General features: G+C 41.5%; 1 protein-coding gene across 1 annotated transcript in view; it reads right to left on the bottom strand.

The window, feature by feature from the left end:
• XRRA1 (X-ray radiation resistance associated 1) overlaps positions 1–19,721 on the bottom strand; it is an 87,261-nt gene that overhangs the window by 18,842 nt on the left and 48,698 nt on the right. The window contains exons 11-12 of the mRNA XM_079707544.1: positions 12,210–12,250; positions 8,781–8,906 (exon numbers count right to left, since the gene is read on the bottom strand). Coding sequence (XP_079563670.1) covers positions 8,781–8,906; positions 12,210–12,250 — 167 coding nt within the window. The remainder of the gene's footprint in view (positions 1–8,780; positions 8,907–12,209; positions 12,251–19,721) is intronic.

Below are 19,721 nucleotides of genomic sequence, written 5' to 3'. Positions count from 1 at the left end.
ATGTAGAGAAAAGACAACTCCTCATGCACTGTTGGTGGGAATGTAAACTGTCCAGCCACTGTGGAAAACAGTATGGAGGTTTGTCAAGAAACTTAAAATAGAACTACCATTGACCAAGCAATTCTACTCCTGGGTAAAAATCTGAAAAAAACAAAAGCACTAATTTGAAAAGGTACATGCATCCCAGTGTTCATAGCAGCATTGTTTACAACTGGCAAGATATGGAAGCAACCTAAGTGACCATCAACAGATGAATGGATAAAGAAGACGTGGTACACACACGCACACACACACACACACACACACACACACACACACACACACACACACTGGACTAATACTCAGCCATAAAAAAGAATGAAATCTTGCCATTTGCTGCAACACGGATGGACTTGGAGAGTATTATTTTAAGTGAAATAAGTCAGAGAAAGACAAATGCTGTATGATATCACTTAGTTGTGGAATCTAAAAAATATAGGAAACTAGTGAATATAATAAGAAAGAAGCAGACTTACAGATATAGAAAACAAACTAGTGGTGACCAATGGGGAAAGGGAAGGGGAAAGGGGCAATATAGGTGTAGAGAAGAAAGATGTACAAACTCTTAGGTATAAAATAAGTTACAAGGATGTATTGTACAACACAGGGAATATAGACATTACTTTATAGTAATTATAAATGGAGTACAACCTTTAAAAATGATGAATCACTGTATTGTACACCTGTAACTTATATAATATTGTACAGCAACTATATTTCAATTAAAAAAATTTTTTTAATCGCATCCAAAAAATACCTAGGAATAAACTTATCCAAGGAAGTGAAAGTCTGTATTTGGAAAACTGTAAAACATCGATGAAGGAAATTAAAGATGATTCAATGAAATGGAAAGATATCCCATGCTGGAGGATAGGAAGGTTTTAATATTGTTAAAATGGCCATACTACCCAAAGCAATCTACAGATTTAATGCAATCGCTATCAAAATACCCATTACTTTTTTCAGAGAACTAGAAGAAATAATACTAAAATGCATATGGAATCACAAAAGACCTAGAATTGTCAAAGCAGTCCAGAGGAAAAAGAACAAAGCTGGAGGTATAACCCTCCCAGACTTCAGACTATAGTATAAAGCTATAGTAATCAAAAACGGCATGGTGTTGACACAAAAACAAGACACATACATCAATGGAACAGAATAAAAAGCTGAGAAATAAAGCCACACACCTACGGTCAATTAATCTACGACAAAGGAGGCAAGAATATAAATGGAAAAAAGACAGTCTCCTCAGTAAGTGGTGCTTGGAAAACTGGACAGCTACATGTAAAAAATATATATATATATATTAGAACATTCTCTTGGGAACTCCCTGGCAGTCCAGTGTTTAGGACTCCATGCTTTCACTGCCGAGAGCCCAGGTTCAATCCGTGGTCAGGGAACTAAGATCCTGCAAGCTGCGCAGTGCAGCCAAAAAAAGAACATTCTCTTACACCATATACAAAAATAAACTCAAAATGGTTTAATCACCTAAATGTAAGACCTGAAATCATAAAAGTCCTAGAAGAGAACATAGACAGAACACTCTTTGACATAAATTATAGCAATATTTTCTTGCATCACTTTCCTAAGGCGAAAGAAATAAGAGCAAAAATAAACAGATGGGACCTAATTAAACTTAAAAGCTTCTGCATAGCAAAGGAAACCACTGACAAAACAAAAAGGCAATCTGTGGAATGGGGGAAAATATTTGCAAATGATGAAACTAACAAAGGGTTAATATCTAAAGCATACAAACAGCTCATACAACTCATTATCAAAAAAACCCAAATAATCCAATTGAAAAAATCCAATTGAAAACTGGGCAAAAGATTTGAATAGACTTTTTCCAAAGACATACAGATGGCCAACAGTCACATGAAATATGCTCAACATCGCTAATAGAGTAATGCAAATCAAAACCACAATGAGATATCACCTTACATCTGTCAGAATGGCTATCATCAAAAAGTCTACCATGGGACTTCCCCGGTGGCGCAGTGGTTAAGAATCTGCCTGCCAATGCAGGGGACATAGGTTCGAGCCTGGTCTGGGAAGACCCCACATGCTGCGGAGCAACTAAGCCCGTGCACCACAACTACTAAGCCTGCGCTCTAGAGCCAGTGAGCCAGAACTACTGAAGCCCGCATGCCTAGAGCCCATGCTCTGCATCAAGAGAAGCCACCACTATGAGAAGCCCGTGCACCACAATGAACAGTAGCGCCTGCTCACTGCAACTAGAGAAAGCCTGCGGGCAGCAACGAAGACCCAACACAGCAATCAATCAATCAATCAATCAATCAATAAATTACAAATATTAAAAAAAAAGTCTACCAATAACAAACGTTGGAGAAGATGTGGAGAAAAGGGAACCCTTGTATACTATTGGTGGGAATGTAAACTGGCGGTATTACTCAACTATAAAGAAAATGAAATAATGCCATTTGCAGCAACATGGATAGACCTAGAAAATATTACGTTTAGTGAAATAAGTTAGAGAAAGACAAATGCTGTATGATATCACTTATACTGAAATCTAAAAAATAATATAAATGAATGTATATACAAAACAGAAACAGACTCACAGATACAGAAAACAAACTTGTGGTTACCAAAGGAGAGAGTGAAGCAGGGAAGGACAAATTAGGGGTATGGAATTAAGAAATATAAACTATTATATATAAAATAGATAAGCAACAAGGATATACTGTATAGCACAGGGAATTATACTCAGTCTTGTAATAACCTATAACGGAATATAATCTGCAAAAATATTGAATCACTATGCTATACACCTGAAACTAACACAATATTGTAAATCAACTATAATTCCATAAAAAAAAGAAATATGGAGACTTAAATTTGACAAGACTTGGATTGGATATGGGTGGGGAGGAAGGATGTACAGGAGAGAGAAGTATCAAAGATGACAACCAGGTTTTGGCTCAAGCACCTGAACGGAGTCAATAGCTCAAGTAACTCAGCTATTGACTACGATATGGAATCATGGAAGAACATCCATTTTTGAACTGATAAGATCATTAATTCACTTTGGATATGTGTTTTTGGAGGTGCCTTTTCGACCTCCAAGTAGAAATTCAAGTAGACAGTAGATACACTGGTCTCGTGTATAAAGGAGTTATAAGTTTGTGAGGCATTGGTCATGGGCAATGGGTATGTGAAGCCAGCCTCGGGAGAAAACACAGAGTAAGAGGAGAAAAGGAACTCAGAGTAGGCCTTGAAGGACTTTAACATTTGATCATCTAGACCAGAGGTCAGCAAACCTTTTCTGTCAAAGGCCAGATAATAAATGTTTTAGGCTTTGCAGGCCATACAGTCTCTGTTGCAACTACTCAACTTTGCTGTTGTAGCATAAAAGCAGCCATAGACAATTCATAAGTAAGTGTGGTGACTCTTCCAACAAAACTTTATTTATGGACTCTGAAATTTGAATTTCACATAATTTTCATGGGTCATGAAGTATTATTCTTCTTTTGATTTTTTCAACCATTTAAAAATGTAAGAATCACTCTTAGCCAAAGAATATACAAAAACCAGGGTCAGCAGATATAGCCTGTTGACCAAAATCTGGGTCCCTATCTGTTTAATAAGGTTTCATTAGAACATTGCCATGCTCATTCACTTATGTATTGCCTTTTGTGCTACAAGGGCAGAGTTGACTAGTTGTGACAGAGTAATATATTTACTATCTGTCTCTTTTACAGAATAAGTTTTGCTGACTTCTTATCTAGACTGTAGAAAAAGAGGGAAGGAAGATGAATCTACGAAGAAACCTAATATGTGTTGATAAATGTCTATATAATGATGGTTAAAGAGGGTGCAGAGTCGCTTTTGTGCAAATCAAGTAGTCAAGAAGCAGTCACCACAAAATGGGGGATGGAGAATTTTATTTTGTCAGGATGCAAAATTACATCCATCCAAATCAGGTAGCTAAAAAGTTGAAGAAAGTTACAATTAAAACTGGTGGAGATGGGCTTCCCTGGTGGCGCAGTGGTTGAGGGTCCGCCTGCCGGTGCAGGGGACGCGGGTTCGTGCCCCGGTCCGGGGGGATCCCGCATGCCGCGGAGCGGCTGGGCCCGTGGGCCATGGCCGCTGAGCCTGCGCGTCCGGAGCCTGTGCTCCGCAGCGGGAGAGGCCGCAGCGGTGGGAGGCCCGCGTACCACAAAAACAAAAACAAAAACTGGTGGAGGGACTTCCCTCATGGCGAAGTGGTTAAGAATCTGCCTGCCAGTGCAGGGGACACAGGTTCGAGCCCTGGTCTGAGAAGATCCCACATGCCGCGGAGCAACTAAGCCTGTGCGCCACAACTACTGAGCCTGTGCTCTAGAGCCCGTGAGCCACAACTACTGAGCCCGTGTGCCACAACTACTGAAACCCACACGCCTAGAGCCCATGCTCCACAACAAGAAGCCACTGCAATGAGAAGCCCGCGCACCGCAACGAAGAGTAGCCCCCACTCACTGCAACTACCGCACGCAGCAAGGAAGACCCAACGCAGCCAAAAATATAAATAAATAAATTTATATATATATAAAAAAACTGGTGGAAAGTTGAAAGATACCCAGGGCACGTGTGTCATATTTTCTGTGAAATTAAGTCCCAGCTGAAAGATACAGGCTTAGGATTCTGGCTGATTATTGTAAGCAGAATTTGACCATCAGGTTAGCCTGTTCCTTATAAGGTGAGTCTAATGCTCCTGGAAATAAATACAGATTCCAATGACACCTTGCAATTTCTGCCCAATTTTTCATTGGGTTAGGGTGAATATAACTTAATAGTCAAACTTATGAAGTAAGTAGATATTAGTTAAAGGTGGAGTGAAAGTGATTATTTTACTTTTGGCCCCCAAAATTACTAGATTTCTAAGTGAATATTCTAGATGTATGTAAGTTCTGTTTGAAGGCATAGCTGGTTTAAAAATTTTTAACTTTAATAAATTGAATATTAATTTCAACACAGGTTGCCTGAGTACTCCTTGACATGATCAGAACATCAGTCACTCATCTCACAAACATACTGAGCACCTAACATGTATCAGGTGCTATGTGAAAAGATGGTGAAATAGTTGTAAGCAAAACAAAGTCACAGCTCTCAAAAGAACCTACATTCTGGCAGTAGACAACAGATCACAAAAAGATGTATGTAAGGGGGTAACTCTCATAAAGAAAAATGTTTAAAAACTCAAGTGAAATGTAGAAAAAAGGAAAGACTGCTGCTCACCTCCTAACAACAATACAAAAACTGAATAACCTACACCTACACAACTTTTCTTGAGTCCAACAGAGAGCTAAGGTCTCAGGGCAATCAAGTGGCCCGAAATATAAGGAAAGTTGGGCACCTCCAAGGAGGGATGGGACACGGACCCTGGCTCACCTGTGGCAGAACGTGGGAGGAAAAGATGATGAGTGGCATTTAAGTATTTAAGAAGAAGTCAGCTAAAATTTTTAATGAATTGCTAAAGGCCAAGTGTGGGCTACAGTAGGAGAATAGAACTCCTGAGAGCTGCAGACACAAGGGGAATTCACGCCCACTTGTAGGCAAAAGACTGGACACAGTGAGGGAGACTGGAGAAAGCCTTCCTTGGGGTATAGGCCTGGAGGAGGAGAGCAGCTGCCATTGTAGGAAAGGCAGGAAGCCCTGCCAACCCTGCTCCCTAGTGAACAAAAGCCTTAAGTTGCTGAGGAAGGTCAGCAAACCCTGTTGGGCCCAGGGCCCTGCATCTGGGGAGGGAAAAAATTACAACCTGCTACTCCTGGGGTAGGGGAGGGATTCAACCTGGCCCATTACATTAGAAGTCGCCTACTGCTGGGACAGGGGTAGGACCACTGAGAAGGGTCCATCCTTGAGACACAGGAACCCAGGGCCTACTTAAGACAGGGGTTGGGCCCTCCCACTGGCACCCTACCACCAGACTAGCAAGCACTAAGTAACAAGCAAAAGCAGTCACTGCTGGGGGAGGAACAAGTGTGTGGAGATAAACCCCCTGAGGTATAGGAACACAGAAAAGGCTGCAAGATGAGCATAGAGTAGGAATGCTGAGAAAATGCTCCAGCATCCCAGCAAGAACCAACTATATGCTGTCTCAGTGAGATACACTTTAAATACAAAGCTATAAATAGGTTGAGAGTAAAAGGAAAGAACGATACACCACGCAAACAGTAAGCGTAAGAGAGCTGTGCACCTATACTAAAATCAGACAAAACAGACATTAAAACAAGGAGCATTATTAGAGGCAAAGGAAGACAAGTCACAATAACAAAAGGATAAACACATCAAATAGATATAAAAATTCTAAATGAATAGGTACCCGAGGGTAGAGCTTCAAAATACACGCAGCAAAAACTGACAGAACTAAAGGGAGAAATAAACAAATGCACAATCATGGCTGGAGATTTTAGCATACTGCTCTCAATAATTAATAGAACACATAAAACAATAGTACATAAAAGATCTGAGTGACACCACCAACCACCTTAACTTAGTTGATATTTATAGAACACTATCCCCCAAAACTGCAGAATATACATTTTTTTCTAAGTGCACACAGAGCGTTCACCAAGCTAGAATATAGGGTGGACCATAAAATAAGTTTAAATAAATTTCAGAAGAATGAAATCTTACAGATTATGTTATCTGACCACAATAGAATTATATTAGAACTCAACAAATGTTAAGTTATCTAGAAGATCCCCATATATTTGGAAATAAAACAACTCACTTCTAAACAACCCAAGGGTCAAAGAAGAAATCATAAAAAAATAAAAATATTTTAATTGAATGAAAATCAAGACACAATTTACAGGATGCAGCTCCAACAGTGCTTAAAGAAGATATTTATAGCTGTACATGCTTATATTAAAAAGAAGAAAGGTCTAAATCAATGATCTAATATTATACTATTTATGAACCTAGAAAAAGAAGAGCCAATTAAGCTCATTGTGAGTAGGACAGAAATAAAGTTATGAGCAGAAATCAATGAAATGGAAAACAGACTCTAGAGAAATCCAAAGAAACCAGCACTTAGCTTAGTGGGGTTTTTTTAAGTCAATAAAAGGGATAACTTCTAACTATTTTGGATCAATAAAAGACACAAATTACCAGTTTCAAGAATGAAACGAGGACCCATAATACATCTATGATCCACTGATTTTCAACAAGGGTGAGCAGACCACTCAATGGGGAAGGAACAGTCTTTTCAATAAATGGTGTTGAAGGACTTGCCTGGTGGTGCAGTGGTTAAGAATCTGCCTGCCAATGTAAGGGACACGGGTTCGAGCCCTGGTCCGGGAAGATCCCACGTGCTGTGGAGCAACTAAGCCCGTGCGCCACAACTACTGAGCCTGCGCTCTAGAGCCCGCCAGCCACAACTACTGAAGCCCGTGTGCCTAGAGCCCATGCTCCACAACAAGAAAAGCCACTGCAATGAGAAGCCCGCATGCCACAACAAAGAGTAGCCCCCGCTCGCTGCCACTAGAGAAACCCCGCGCACAGCAATGAAGATCCAATGCAGCCAAATATAAATAAATAAATTTATTTTAATAAATAAATAAATGGTGTTGAGAAAACTGCATATCCACATACAAAAGAATGAAGCCAGACCCCTATCTCGCACCATATATAAAGACTAGCTCAAAATGGATCAAAGACCTAAATGTTACAGCTAAAATTATAACTCTTAGAAGAAAACACCCGGGAAGTTTGGCTGTATTAACCACTTGCCTCAGAAGGAATGTAAGCAGAGTACCTTAAAAGTTGCCTGCATTTCACACCTGAGTAGGGCTCAATTAGTGGGGTTTACTGGAAGTTTTATAGGACATGGCTGTTGGAAAAATATGTTAACATAAAACATGTTAAGGGGGGGCTTCCCTGGTGGCACAATGGTTAAGAATCCGCCAGCCAACGCAGGGGACATGGGTTTGAGCCCCGGTCCGGGAAGATTCCACATGCCATGGAGCAGCTAAGCCCACGAGCCACAACTACTGAGCCCACGTGCCACAACTACTGAAGCCTGTGCACCTAGAGCCCATGCTCAACAAGAAAAGCCACCGCAATGAGAAGCCCACGCACCGCAACGAAGAGTAGCCCCCGCTTGCTGCAACTTAAAAGAAAGCCCGTGTGCAGCAACGACGACCCAACACAGCCATAAATAAATAAATAAATTAATTAATTAAAAAACAAAAACATGTTAAGGAAAACACATGTTAAATCTGTCCCATGGACTTTACATCTGCTGTTCCCATAGGCTAGAACATTTCTCACTTCACTCTACCCTCAGTCTTCACCTCAATAAACTCACTGATTCCCATCTCAGCTTAAACACCACTCTGCAGAGAACCTTCCCTGATCCCAAATATTAGGTGAGACCCCCTGCCCTGTCACATACTTCATAGCACTGTGAATGTCTTCATAACACTAAGCACTCTCATATTGTGATTATTTGTCCAGTATCAGTCTTCAGATTCAGAGGCTGAATCTTTCTTTGCACAGCTGTGTCCCCAGTGCCTGGCACAGAGCCTGGCACGTTAAGTGTTAAATCAATATCTGTGACTGAATGAATGGACTCCTGCCTTGGCCTGCATGCCCTCTGCTTCCCCCAACCCTGAGAATTCCTGAGCCTGCATACCGTTGATGAAGGGAATGGGAGGGTTGGCTTTCAGGCCAGAGCAGCTCACACCCCACCCTCCCGTCTGTGCCCCTGAGGAAAGAGGTAGAGAAGCAGTCACCTTGTTGTAGGCCAGGCTAAGGTACCTCAGCTCTGGGAAGGGCAGGGCCAGTGTCTGGTTCCTCGCCTTCAGTGACTTCACGGGAAGAGTCTCGAATATGGGAGGAAGTGCACATACCTTGGTTGTCTTGAAGGAAAAGAAAGTCAAAGTCAAAGTGCCCTGGTGATAAGAAGTGGGCCAACAGACCCTTCCTAGGGAGTGTGGTGGAAAGAATGACCATTCTAGAGAGGCTGGGTCAAAAGAGACATCCAGGGTCATAAGGGGGGATGTCATCAAGGGCCCAGAGTTCTGGCTCCAAGTTTCCTATGTCACATGGTGAGCTAGTTCTCTGGTACCCAAAGTTCCAGTTTCAAGTTCTCTGAAGCCAAAGTACAATACAGCAGTGTACCACTGCTGAGGCTCTTTGCTCTCACCTCCCACTTTCTGCCCTATAGTGGCTTATCCTGAACTTGCCCCTCTATACAGTTGGGTTAAAATTTCTCCAGAAGGTGAAAGGGCAGAGCTTGCATTGTTAAGGGGACTTTTCCTAGTGAGGAGACAGAGCAGGAGTGACCTGAGCCTTGAACACCTGCTCTGATGGGCCAGTCCACATCCTACAGTGGAGGCTCTTCGTTCCGAGATAAAACAACAGCTAAGTCCTGGACGATTTCAGGCAGGCTGTGGGGCCTGGGTGTGGCCAGTGCATCTGGCTCACTTGCAGCGTCATGGTCTCTCAGCACAACTCAGCCTGCCTTAGGGTCAACATGTTTGATCAAGTAGAAAATGGAAGTCGCTGGATTAACCATGCCAAACTCAGTTCACTCACTGATTCCTTGAGTTAGATGGAGCCAAAGGAAATCACAGGGTAGACGCTGGGCTAATGACTGGGTTCAGATGAACTAGATTCATCTAAGCTCCATTAATTGCTGTGTAATCTTGAGCAAGTCACTTAAATTTCCTTTGCTCATTCAATGACCATTTGTGGAGCACCTACTTTTTTTTTTAATAGCAATTCCTTTTTATTTATTTATTTATTTATAAGTTTTTGGCCACACCCCACAGAATGTGGGATCTTAGCTCCCCAAACAGGGATCGAACCCACGCCTCCTGTGCTGGAAGGCAGAGTCTTAACAACTGGACCACTGGGGAAGTCCCTGGAGCACCTACTATTGGCCAAGTATTTTTGTCCCCTCCTGGGGTCCAACTTGTACAGCCACAAGTGAGACAGATAAGTCACAGGTGACAGTAAAACAAAAACCAGTGACGGTGCTTGGGAACTCTCCTCTCAAGGAAATCCAAATGCAACCTCCAAGAGGCTGAGTGGAATGTGGTGGCAGTCTGGTAAGGTATCTCCTCAATTGTGCAATTCCCTACCTGGAGCGAGGCTGTGTGAGCCAAAGGGGGCAAGTCAGACTGGAGCACAGAGAAGAAAAAGCCAGACAGGCTTGGGGATTATCTAGCCCTGTCCAGGGGGCTGGAATGTCCTGATCTGAGGGCATGACTGGCTCCACTGGGGACAGAAAGGGCCCTGTCTTAGAGGGGGCTGTATCTGACATTGATAGGCCACTAAAAGTTTCAACCATTCAACTCACTCTCTACATTCTCAGATGCCACACAGTTGGGATCTGAGCACTAAGCAACCTAATTCTGTGGCCACAAGCCCCTCTATCCCTTATGCATGCCCTCGTGTGACCCTGCTGCTCCTCCCATTCAGACGTGGAGTCTGTATCTCTAATCCCTTGAAACTAGACCTGCTGCTGTATAATAAAGAATTTGTCTGGTCTTTGTCTTGGGTTCTTGGCACTGACCTTCTAAAACCCTGAGTGATAGGAGTATCTTTGTTATGCATGACCCTTGGATCATAGCTGAGTTCATGCTAATGAGGTGACTTAGGATGGCAGCTGGCCATACTATAAAGACAACCATGTGATCAGAGGATTGGAATTTGAGCCAGCCTGACCTCTGGGGAAGGGAGAGGGGCTAGAAACTGAGTTCAATCATGTGGCCAATGGTTCAATCAATCGTGGCTATGTAATGGAACTCCAATGAAAGCGCTGGACACTGAGGCTCAAGTGAGCTTCCTGGTTGGTGAACACATCAGATGTGCTGGGAGGGTGACACACTCTCATTCCACAGTAAGAGGGCAAAGTGGCTCTGTGTTTCGAACCCTCCCTGCCCTCATTATGTGTCTTTTTATTTGGCTCGTTTTGATTTGTATCCCTTATAGTCAAACTGTGATTGTAAGTATAGTGCTCTCCTGAGTTCTATGAGTCGTTCTAGCAAATTTTTGAACCCGAGGGGGGTCACTGGAACTTTAGAATTTATTGCCAGTAGGTCAAGTAGCCTGGGGACCCTCAAACTTACAGCTAGTGTCTGAAGTGAGGGCAGTCTTACTGGGGACTGTGCCCTTAACTTGTGTGATGCATGCTAATTCCAGGTGACTAGCATCAGAATTGTACTGCAGGAATATACTGGCCTTATGACTTGCTTTGCCCAACAGAAAATGCCATTGTTTGAATTTCAGAGCCTTGCTCTCTTGGAACCCTGATGCCACCATGCTGTAAAGAAGTCCAGGATGAAAAGACAACAAAAGATGCCAAGCCGTGCCAGCTGTCCATGAGTCCAGCTCCCAGCTAACCAGCCAGCTTCAGGCATGTGCCTTGGCTAAACACCAATAGAACCACCTAACCAACCCAAATAATTGTAAGAAATAATAAATCGCTATTGTTTGAAATCAACAATTGTGTTGGTTTGTTAAGTGGCAATAATATAGCAATTGATATAATTTCTCACCCAGTTGTATGTGTGGGGAGGAGGTATACTGAGTTGTGTCCCAAGGATGCAGGTTGGCTAACTGTATAGTGGTACTTCTTACTATAAATGAATGAATGAATAAATGAATAAATAAATTAATTTTCAGTTACCGTGTCAGTCTTCGTGAGCTTGCTTAGTGAGCATCTACCCTGAGAGAAAAGACAATTTTCTGTGCTGACAAAAATCAAGTGTCTAGGCCTGTGACACTAAGGATTAGACCCCGGATGGTGGTGTGTTTGGCCAGGTTCACTCTAGCTTTGGGGGTTTTTTTTGTTTTGTTTTTTTTCACTCTAGCTTTGGGGCAGGGTCTCTTGTTAGGGAGTTTTGGGCTTTATCCTGGTGGCAGCCTCACGTCAATGGCAGCTTGATCACGTGAGGCAGCAACCATTACTACTGAACAGCATCTGAGAACAATGGAAGCTAGTCTGTGGGTAGTGTGAGGTCTGGGACCTGTCTGTTGAGTCTGCTGCTGCATCTCCATAGGCCAGCATAGTGCCTGGAAAATGGTCGGTTCAGTGAATGGGCCTCCTCAGTGTTATATATGTAAATGCCTCTCATTGCTCCATTAACCTATTTTTGTTTATTAAAATTAATGTTCTGACTCAAGGATGCAAATATAAAGTAGGCAGTTCCTACCTCTGAGGTTGAAAATCCAGGATAAGATGAGAACACAACCTCTGAAATAAAAGAGAAACAGAATGAAGGTTGGTGAGAGTGCTAACTGACCCCCAGAGAGGCCAGGGTCTGGGTCTACCACCCACTGTATGCAGCAGGATACCTCCTAGAGGGAGTACTCGTTGGTCCTGAGCTTCAGTGCTAACTGGGAAGAGGAACAGCTGTGACATGTGTCAGGTAATAAGCCCTTTGCGCTTAGAAAAAAATTCAAACTCCTTGGCCAGGCTTTTGAGGTCCTGCCTGATCTGGCCCCTGCCTACTTCTCTAATCTTATCTCATGCTACACTGCCCCTCACTCACTATATTTCAGCCACACTGACCTTCTTCCTGACTTTGCAACATGCAAGCTCTTGCGAGCCTCAGAACTACTGGGCAGTCAGTATTGGTCAGAAGGCAAACCAACTGTCTTAGAAGAGAAAAATGTATATAAAAGATAGTCTGTCAGAGAATTTGAAAATACTATTTGTTATATTAGTACAAATAGAGTGTGTTAAGACAGTGAATTCAGGAGAGATAAGTAACTAAGGAGGAGGCTGCAGAGTGATTTCATTCTTGGGATCATCAGACTAAGATGAGCCAATAAAGAGCTCAGTTCAACCTAATAAAGCAAAGCATCTGCTGGGACTGGATCCTGTGCAGGAACTGCTCACCTTTGCCCTGACTAATCCCTTCCACATGTTAATGATATTATGCAGAGAAGGTTACATTAAAATGAAATAAGCAATAGTATGGGTGGAACATCACATGGCATAAACAACTCCTATGACAAGGGTCTGAAAGGAATTTGGGAAAGGTTTGTGCAAGGAACAAAGTAGGAGTTAGCTGAAAGATGGGCCGTGGTCACAAGTGTAGGTGCTAAGCAGTGATCTTCTGGGCAGATAGAGGGCCCCCATATCTAGAAAGATGAACTGAGGTGCACTCTATCCAAACTCATGTCCTGGCCCTCTCCAAAATTACAGGAAGCAACTCCAGAAACCAGAACATGCATTCTAAGTTTCAGACTGGAGACTGTTCAAGAGAAAGATGCACAATCAAGCACTTCCTAATGTCTGAGGAAAATTAACAATATGAAAGAAAGTTATGAAATATAAAAGAAGAACTAGCATCTGAAAAAAACAAAATTTAACCAAAAGAATAAAAACTTTAAATAGAATAATTAGTGTCCTCTAAGGAATTCAAAAGGCTATTTCATTCTAGAACAAAATCAGTCATTATGGAAGAGAAACTATTAATAATTTTGTAATTTTAAAGTATGATAATCAAATAAAAGATTTAATAAATGTGTTGTACAGAAGAAAAGACCCATTTGAAGAGCTAATTCATAAAATGGAGAATGGAAAGGGGATAAGAAAGAAAATTTTTCCAAGATGACAGAAACCATCTTGGAAAGAATACGAAGTATCTAACAGGATAAACAAAAAAGAACTGCACACCCAGATGCATCTTAGTCAAATTTCCAAAGGAAAAAAGGGAAATATTAAGAGATTCCAGGGAGCAAAAATAGGTTTCCTACAAAGTGATGGGAATCAGATTGGTGTCAGACTTCTCATTGGCAGCAATGGATTTAGGAGGCAATGGAATAATATCTTCAAAGTTTTCAGTAAAAATTATTTTAAGGCTAGAGTTCTCTATTCAGCAAATTAGCATTCAAGTATGATAACAAAATAAAGGTAATTTTGGACATTTTATGGGCTGGGAAAAATCTACTCTCTGCAAACCCTCTTTGAAAGAATCATTCAAACAGCAAAATGAAAAGCAATACAGAATAGGAAACTATCTTTGTGACTATGAGAAAGGGAGATACTTCTCAGACAAGATCCCAAAGGCATAAACCATAAGATAAAATTGTATAGATTTGGTGTGATGGACTGAACTGTGTCATTCCCCCCCCCACAATTCATATGTTGAAGTCCTAACCCCTAGTACCACAGAATGTGGCTGTATTTGGAAACAGTGCCTTTAAAGAGGTAATTAAGGTTAATAAGGTCATTAGGATAGCCCTAATTCAATATGAAAGGTCTCCTTGTAAGAAGAGGAGATTAGGACGTAGACAATTCAGACAGAGGGATGACCAAATGAGGATACAGCTAGAAGCTGGCCTTCTATAAGCCAAGAAGAAAGCCCTCAAAAGAAACCAAATCTGACAACACCTTGATCTTGGACTTCTAGCCTCCAGAACCGTGAGAAAATAAATATCTGTTGTTTAAAACAAACAGCCTATGGTATTCTGTTACGGCAGTCTTAGCAAACTAATACATTTAGGTAAATCAAAATTAAGAACTTCTCTTCAAAATGTCATCTCTACCATCACAGATGAATTAAACAGATAGGTGATGACAGAATAAAAGAAGAAATTGAAAATATTAAAACTATCAAGGGATATGAAATAGCAATTCATAGAAGTTGAAAACCAAATGGCTAAGTAAATGAAGAAATACTTAAGATCACAAATATTTAGAAAAATGGAAATTAAAACAATGAAATATCACTTTATATCTACAAAATAACACAACTTAGAACAATTAAAAAGTTGGGGAATATCAAGTGCAGGCAAGGTTGTAAGGAAACAGGAACCCTGATGCACTACTGGTGTGAGTGTACACTAGAGCCACCATTTTGAAGAACAATCAGGTGGCACTTATTTAAACTACATATGCATATATTCTGTGATCCAACAAAACCACTCCTAGGTAAATATTCCAGAAAAACTCTGGCACAGAGGTATATGCAAGAAACATACACAAGGTAGGCGACCTAGGTGTCCATTAGCAAGGAAATAGATGAATTAAAGTGTGGTTAGAGCATAGTGTGGAATATTATACATTAGATAAAAGGAAAGAACTGGATGAGCATACAGCAATAAGAACAATCTTAAAAACAGTGCTGAGTGAAAAAACTTAAGTAACAGAATGAGCTCAACAGCATATTACCATTATATAAACTAAAAACACATTACACACAAAATAATATATACTTTACAAGATACATCCATATATCCAGGAAAATATACCCAGCAAAAAAACCAGATACTTACATGAAAATGGGAAATGGGGGTAGGGATTAAGAATGAAGGAGAAAAAATAAAATAGGGCAAGAGGAGCTTTATAAAGACTAATGGTTAAAGTGCTAACAACCTGAGTTTTATTATTAAATCAACTCTCTGCTCCTAAGTTATACACAGACACACAATAGGGAATGTAAGAAGGAGGAAGATCTGAGATATGAGCAGCCGTGGTGAGTACAGAAGTAAGTAAAACTAAGAGTTCAGTCTCTCAGTGTAATTGTTGATGTGCAATTAAAAAAATATTAAAACCACTCAAATCATTATTAGTGTTTATTACTTTATGGGAAGTGATGGGGTAGGGTGGAGTAGGTAAACACATACTAAGATTTTTTTCTTATTAAAGAATAACACTTGGATTTGGTTGACTCTAGGTATTGATAGACAAAGGTGAGTTTAAATATGTGGATTAAAAGGTCTAGGGTAACTATTGAAATGGAAATGAGATGTATAACTTTAAACAACTAGAGAAAAAGTAGAATTAAAAGAAAACTCATTCAGTGCTCACAGGAGGCACAAAAGAAGGAAAAAACATGGTAAATAGAAAACATATGGAGAAGGCAATCAAGATGGTGGAGCAGGGGGACGTGGAGCTCACCTCCCCCAACAGTTCTCACAGAATAATACCTACTAAAAGCTGGCCGAAGAGCTCATACAACCAGAGCTGCAAGAAAGATCCCCATGTAACCAGGTAGGAGGAAGGGAAAAGGGAGAAGAAGAGGAATTGGGATGGGACCTGCATGCTTGGGAGGGAGCTATGAAAGAGGAAAGCTTCCCTTACCCTGGGAACCTCCTTCACCCGTTGGGAGGTCCGCCAGGACAGACAAGGAGATTCAGAGGCCCGAGAGGAGAGTGTGGGAGCTGGCCTGCAGCCCCACAGTGTACAGACTGAACAGCACAGCTGGCCACACTGCTGCATTTCCCAGCCCGAGACACGCGCCTGCTGGTGTGTGCGTATTGGGTGCTGAAACTTGGGCTTCAGAGACCCCGGGAAAGGACTAGGTTTGGCTGTGCGGAGACAGCCCAAAGCATCTGGAGCATGGCCCAGCCCACAACTGGGGGCACATGCAGGACAGAGCGTGAGTCCAGCAGAGGAGCCCCACTGTCAACATGGGAAAGGAGGGGCATGGGTCCACCACAGCAGCCTTATTGTCAGCGTGCTCACAGCAGGTGCGGCTCTGGTCGCTGCAGGTTGTGTGCACATGGTGGGCCCATGAGCAGATGCACGCCTGAGGGATGTCTGAGTTGATTACCGGCAATCCCACTGCTGGCGCCTGGGATGCAGCTCTGGTGGGTTCTCACTGGCAGGTTTGGGGGCCAGGACTGCACACACAGGCCTGAGGGCCATCTGAGCTGACTATCTGTGGGCTTAGGGGACACAGCTCCTGCAGGTTTATGTGCCAGCGGCTTTGTGAGAGCACATGAGTGCCTAAGGGACCTCTGAGCTGAATACCGGAGCTCCTAAGCAGAGGCGACCATTCAGGACAATGCCAGCAACAGTGATCTTTGTGGGCACTCACACAGGGTGGCAGGTGGCATCATAGAATCACACGTTCTGGCAGACAGCTCCTAGGGAAGAACACTCACTGGCTCTTTTCCCAGTAGGAGAACTCCAGTCCCGCTTACCTCACACCACAGCTTAGAACTGGATCTGGGGGCTTCTACTCCAACAGCTGGGGAGGAGACCCTGCCTCCAACAGGGCTGAGACAACCAAAGAGCAAAGAGGAGGCACCACCTAATATCCAGTGCAGGCTCTGGTCACCACAACACCAAACGCACCCCCTCTTTGTCAAGGGGACAAAGGCCAGCAGACCCTTAGGAAAGACGTGGCAGGCATCCATACTAAACACAGCCCTCGTACCAAAAATACTGGACACAAGCAGGCTACACAGGGATGCTCCCACATGAAAACAGCCCTTCAAGACCACAGTAGATAACTGTTTCTCCTAAATTCATAAAGTCTGAGATATACAAGAAAAATGAAAAAGCAGAGGAATTATTCCCAATTAAAAGAACAAGAGAAATCCCCTGAAAGAACAACAATGTAACAGACCTCTGCAGTCTACCAGACCCTGAGTTCAAAAAGGAGGTAATAAAAATGCTGAGGGAATTAAGAAGGGCTATCAATAGAAATGTGGATCACTGTAACAGGGAACTAGAAACTATAAAGAGGAGCCAATCAAAATTAGATAACTCAACTGCTGAGATGAAAACTGAGCTAAAGGCAATGAATAGCAGGTCAAATAATGCAATAGAACAAATAAGTGATCTGGAAGGTAGAATAACAGCAATCCACCCAATCAGAACAGCAGACAGAAAGACAATGGAAAAAAAAATGAAAGCAACATATGAGATCTATGAGATAATATAAAGCATGCCGATATATGCATAATAGGAATCTCAGAAGGAGAAGAAAGAAAAAGGAGATTTAAAATGTATTTGAAGAAATTACGGCTGAAAACTTCCCAAACCTAAAGAAGGAAATAGATATCCAGGTATAGGAAGCACAGAGGGTCCCAAACAAGATGAACCCCAACAGACCTGCTCCAAGACATACCATAATTAAAATGGCAAAATTTAAAGAGAGGATTCTAAAGGCAGCAAGTGAAAAACAAAGTCAGTTACAAGGGAACCCCCATAAGGCCATCAGCTGATTTCTCTACAGAAACTTTGCAGGCCAAAAGGGAGCGGCAAAATATATTCAAAGTACTGAAAGGGAAAAACCTGTAACCTAGGATACTCTACCCAGCAAGATTATCATTTAGAATAGAAGAATAAATAAAAAATTTCTCAGATAAGCAAAAACTAAAAGAATACAGCAATACTAAACATATCTTAAAAGAAATATTGAAAGGTCTTCTCTAAACAGAAAAGAAGCAAGAATATATAGGAAAGGGAAAATCACAATAGAAAAGGTAAATATATAAAAGGACTGAAGATCACTTAAATAAGCCAGTATATAGATTAAAAAAAACCAACAAAATTATATGAAAGCAATTATAACTACAGTGAACAGCAAAAGGATAAACATGAAGATGTAAAATAGGACATCAAAGTCATGAAATGTTGGGGAGGGGAGTTAGAAAATGTAGATCTTTTAGAATGTGTTTGAGCTTATATGACCACCAGTCTAAAGCAAGTAGATATGGATTAACATACTTGAAAACCAGGGTAACCACAAATCAAAACAAACAATAGATTCACAAAAGCTAAAAAGAAAGGAACTCAAGCATAATACAAAAGAAAGTCATCAAACCACAAAAGGAAAACAAAAAGAAGAAAGGAACAAAGAAGAAATACAAAATTGACTGGAAAACAAGATTTTAAATGACAGTAAATACATACTTATCAATAATTACTTTAAATGTCAATGGACTAAATGCTCCAATCAAAAGACACAGAGTGGCAGATTGGAGAATAAAACAGGAACCTACAATATGCTGCCTACAGGAGACCCACTTTAGGGTGAAAGGCACATACAGATGGAAAGTGAGGGGATGGAAAAAGATATCTCATGCAATGACATGAAAGCAGGGGTAGCAATACTCATATGAGACAAAATAGACTTCAAAACTAAGGCCATAAAAAAAGACAGAGGATGCTATATCATGATAAAAGGATCAATACAAGAAGAGGGGGCTTCCCTGGTGGCACAGTGGTTGGGAGTCCGCCTGCCAATGCAGGGGACACAGGTTCGTGCCCCGGTCTGGGAGGATCCCACATGCCGTGGAGCGGCTGGGCCCGTGAGCCATGGCTGCTGGGCCTGTGCGTCCAGAGCCTGTGCTCCACAACAGGAGAGGCCACAGCAGTGAGAGGCCCGCGTACCGCAAAAAAAAAAAAAAACAAGAAGAGGATATTACACTTGTTAACATATATGCACCCAAAATAGCAGCACCTAAATACATAAAACAAATACTAACAGACATAAAGGGAGAAATTGATGGTAATACAATAATAGTAGGAGAATTGAACACCCCACTTACATCAATGGACAGATCTTCCAGACAGAAAATCAATAAGGCAACAGAGATCCGAAATGACACAATAGGACAGTTAGATTTAATTGATATCTACAGGACACTACATCCAAAAAAACCAGAATACACATTCTTTTCAAGTGCACAGGGAACATTCTCCAGGATAAATCACATATTAGTTCACGAAACAAGCATCAACAAATTTAAGAGAATACAAATTATTTCGAGCATCTTTTCTGACCACAACAGGATGAAACTAGAAATCAACCACAGAAAGAAAAATGAGAAAAAAGCAATTACACAGAAACTAAACAACATGCTATTAAAAAACCAATGGGCCGACAGTAAAATCAAAGAGGAAATAAAAAATAGCTCGAGATAAATGACAATGAAAACACAACCATACAAAATCTATGGGATGCATCAAAAGCAGT

Source organism: Hyperoodon ampullatus (genome assembly GCF_949752795.1).
Source record: "Hyperoodon ampullatus genome assembly, chromosome: 7".
NCBI classification, from domain to species: Eukaryota; Metazoa; Chordata; class Mammalia; order Artiodactyla; family Ziphiidae; genus Hyperoodon; species Hyperoodon ampullatus.
This window is presented reverse-complemented; position numbering and strand designations above follow the sequence as displayed.